Source organism: Aplysia californica, unplaced genomic scaffold, assembly GCF_000002075.1.
Source record: "Aplysia californica isolate F4 #8 unplaced genomic scaffold, AplCal3.0 scaffold01247, whole genome shotgun sequence".
Classification (NCBI taxonomy): Eukaryota; Metazoa; Mollusca; class Gastropoda; order Aplysiida; family Aplysiidae; genus Aplysia; species Aplysia californica.
Window position 1 is genome coordinate 91160 of NW_004798517.1, and position 4407 is coordinate 95566.

The 4407-nt window shown below is 41.0% G+C and overlaps 1 protein-coding gene across 3 annotated transcripts in view; it reads left to right on the forward strand.

The window, feature by feature from the left end:
* LOC101854616 overlaps nt 1-532 on the forward strand; it is a 17398-nt gene extending 16866 nt beyond the window's left edge. For all 3 annotated transcript variants that reach the window (XM_005112351.3, XM_035973454.1, XM_005112350.3), the window contains exon 10: nt 1-532. In XM_005112351.3, the coding sequence (XP_005112408.1) occupies nt 1-202 (202 nt within the window). In that variant the 3' untranslated portion in view covers nt 203-532.
* Nucleotides 533-4407: the final 3875 nt, after the last annotated feature.

A 4407-nucleotide genomic window follows, 5' to 3' on the forward strand; every position in this document is an offset into this window, starting at 1 on the left:
CGGAGCAGAGGACCGGCAGGGGTACCTGTGGGACCGACACTACGGCATCTCTCTTTACAAGTTCCCCCACATGAACGTGGTCAACTGCGTGGCGGTCAACCCGAAGGACCCGGAGGTCATCATCACGGTCAGCGATGACCACACCTTCAAAGTCTGGAGGTCGCGGAGCTGGATGAGGAAGATTCTGAACTCTGAGAAGTGAAGAGTGGGATAGTCTCTGGTTCCTTTGCCCTTCAGTGTGCTGGATGAGAAAGATTCTGAACTCTTGAGATGTGAAGAGTGTCCCTCCCCGTCTCTGGTTCCTTTGCCCGCAAACGTGCACAGTAGAGTATTTGAATATTTGAATGAAGAACTGGGGTCTTAGGAAGACGGGAAGAGGGGTGGGGGTGTGCTCCATGCTTCCTCGCCTCTCTTCATAAATAAGGGTCATAATAATGAGTACAGTATTGACTAAGAAAGTGACGTTGGATGGGACACACCTTCAGAAATCCCAGCCGAAACATCACAAGACAGTTACTGCAATGGAACCCACAGGGAGCACGAGGCTGGGGTAGGCCACGTGAAACATGGAGGAGATGTGTGAAAAGGGACATGAAAGAGACGAAGCTCACTTGGAACGAGCTAGGAAGGATGGCCCAGGACAGAGATAAATGGAAAGAGTTTGTATGTGGCCTATACCCTGCCAGGGGTAAAAGGCATTGATGATGATGAATGTACTGTTGAATTATACCCTGTGCACCGTTGGCGAGATCAGTTCGGGTCGATTTGTCAATTTGGTCATAGGGGCTAGCCAGATTTACCTCTATAGAGGGAGAACTTGCCTCCCTACCACAATATGCCGAAGGCACAGGAAGTTGTCTCACTAACAAGGCAATCCCCAATGTCCGGATGGGATGCGGGAACAACTTTTTAGAGGGAGAAAAGCTACCATTGTAGCACAAACTGGATGAAACTGACGGTGACCTTCAAGAACAAACGCCTTTGTTGTCTTCAAGTCTGCAAGTCGGACGTTCGGTTTAAGACGGGTTGATTTACACAGCGTGCACTGAAGCTGCCAGGAACTGGGTTGATCTGAACCGATCCTCCAAGGGATTAGTGCTTGCTAGCCCCGGGCAGTATGGTCGACAAGTGGGCGATTTGGTAATTTTGGTGAGTGATGGTGATCATCCAGGTAGTGCCAGATGTTATTTTATGCCCTGTTTGGAAATGTCACGTGTTGGTGGGCAGTACCCAAATGTTAGCCTCTAAAACTAAAAGGTGGCAAAAGTGGGCGCTGGCTATTAAAAGGTTGACTAACACTGATGTTGACTAAAGGAAAGAGATGATGAAGAGGGATAGTTTAGACTGTTGAATGGCTAACATAAATGAAGTAAAAGTAAGAATAGACCACAGTATGCTACTGTTGATTTGGACATGTATATATATATATATAAAAGGAAAATAAAGATGCAGCAGAGTACCGTACAGTACTATACTGTTGAATTGTATACATAGATGAAAAATGAAAGTAGGCTAATGATACAGAGCAGAAGGGGTACTTTTTAACCCTATCCGTATGTCCTGGGGTAATTTTGTACTCCCTGGGTTGTATTCTTCACATTTTAGAATACTTCTAGTTCGAAGATCTCTTTGAAACTTTCAGTATTTCTCAAAAAATCATTTTGACAGACTGCTATGTAAAAGCGTACAGATCGGATTAATGAGTAAATTTCCTCTTTGGAAAGTGGTGGCACAGAGTTCCCTACGTCGTATGGATACGATAGTAAAACATGATGTACGAATAGGGTTAATGGATAATGTGTGTAAATAAATTACAGTAAGGAGAAATCTCTGTATAATACGTGTTATTGTAATGAGTGCTTCTTCACTGTCAGAATGATGTTTGGAGTGAGCTCGTGATCTTGCCAAAAACTAATGAAAAAGACATGGAGAAAAATTTTTTGTGATGCCGGTACGCCATGTTTGGAGCGAGTGAGTTATTCATTCCTGAGAGGTGAACTTGCTGAGGCGGATGAAAAAGGGATGAAGAAAATGTAATATAAACTCAAAGCTGAGGGCATTAACATACGTTGAGAAGAATTTGCCTTCTTTATATCTGCAATAACAGTTGCACACCCTGTACATCTCAAAGAAGGTCAAGTTATAATTTTGTCTAAAAGAATTGTTTATAACTTTTTTTGCATTTTGTCATAATATAATTCAATGCAAGTTTAGTGAACTAAAATTACGAAATAATGTTGATGCAAAATGTATCCATTTCTGTATCACGTTACGCATGGCACTTGCTCTCTGTTTTCCTTGAAAGATGTCATTTTGGACTTACATGGCTTCTGACTGCTATTTTGGTTATTCTTATGTGAGGCAACGTGGTGGAATCAGGCACTCGTCAAAATAATGAAATTGAAGAAAACAGCATTTCTCCTCCGGTTCGGTAATTATTTTCAAATTATTTTGGAGGGGCTCAGCACCTTTAGGGTCCAGTTAAAATCACAATTCTGTGTGTGGATTTAACTGAAATATGCTGATTTTAAGGCATAAAAATGTAAATTTGCAGTTTCTAAGAACTCTCAAGCTTTGGAAGTCTCCAAATTTGACAGCCTTTTTCTCACTTACTTAACCTCTGAACCCAGACGACCCCACCACCTTCAATCTCAAATATCTGGACTTTTATTCATGATAGATGAGTATATTTTTCACCAAAAGAAGGACAAATGAACAAGCTTTAAAATGATACCACCAATATCTCCACATGTCCAAAAAGTGACGAGCTCCTGATTTCACCACGATGATTCACTTACGTGGACTGAGCTACCACCCGTTCCAACCAAGAATAAATCTCAAAGCATTGAGCTGATATGTTCAGCTGATATGTTCCAAGGACTTTGATGATGCTACAAAGTTCTTCTTTGAAAAGCTTATGGTCTAATGAACGACACCCATTTGGTGTTATGTTTTTTAAGAAGGTGGTTATTGGTGTGATTTATTTTATCATGTACAGATTTTGCATGCATACTAATTGTGTTGCAACCAATAGATAATTCATGTGTTTTTGTCAGTCTTTTTGGTTGCCATGGAAATGCTGCAATCTTTTCCTTCATTTAACATGATGGCCAAATTGTTATTTTTAGTAATAGATAAAAAGAGTTCTTGAAGGTGTATCTTTGTGTATACATTTTTTTTTTCCAATGTGTGATCAAAGAGGGGTTGATTTGTTTCCCTGGAGGCTTGGCAACAAAAATTTTATTCTTTTCCTGTCAAAATCACCCAGGCATGTTGTTTAAACTGGTTAAACTGGTTATGTAAAATTTGACTATCACTCATTGGCTACTCACTCAATCCTTGTTTTCTGACTCTACCTGCTCACCCTCCACTTCCTTTCTGCCTGGATGTGTGTTTCATTGTTTGAGACAAGAGCCACATAAGAAAAAGATCAAATCTGCTTTCCCTTATTTTATTACACGAGTAGTGTTTTGTGTCTTTCCCTCTGTCTTTGCTGATAAAATCTAATGCTCATGGGTTTTTTTTGTGTGTGTGTGCAATATCTAATGATTTTGATTTATTTTTTAAAACTCTCTATCTCCATGGAGGTAAACCCACTATGCCAGGCCTCTTCTTTGATACTAAATCTAAAAATGACGAAAACGTCACTAAGTGGGTCATTAAATCAAAGTGAGTCAACCTATTTTGATAGTTCTTCACCTAACGGGTGAACTCCCGATGAAAGATTCCCAATGAAAGAGACCTGTTTTTGGCAATTGCCGAAAAGTAGTTTGATGTTGAAGTCGTCATAAATGAAAGTGTCCGAGCCGCAGCTGTCAGCTGCTCTCCGGCACAGCGGTTCCGACTGCGAGCCACTGGGTGGGAGCGGTTTGCCGGAGATGAAGAGTTAAAGTAAGCGTTTTACACCCCAGGTTAGAAAAACTGGCCGAATTACCTGCGGCGGTGTAGTTTTTGTTACTGTGGTCTGTCCATCGCTGTAGCGGGTTATACCAGTCAGCTGTTCTTTCCAGGTTCTTGTCACCCCAAAGTTGGAATAGTCAAAACAACATTTGCTAAGTTTCTTTTCTTGAACTATCAAAGACTTCTTTTTTAACCCTATCCGTACGCCCTGGGGTCATTTTGTTCCCCCGGGGTTGTATACCTCACATTGTAGAATAGTTCTAGTTGGAAGATGTCTTTGAAACTTTCAGTATTTCTCAAAAAATAATTTTGACCGACTGCTATACAAAGCGTACATATTGGATTAACGAGTAAATTGCCTCTTTGGAAAGTGGTGGCACAGAGTTCCCCACGTCGTATGGATACGATAATAAAACACTATGTACGGATAGGGTTGAAATAGGAGCTCCGAAGCAACAACAGCTTAGACAAGCACATTGATGAAAGTTGTACAAGAGTTTGTTGTTA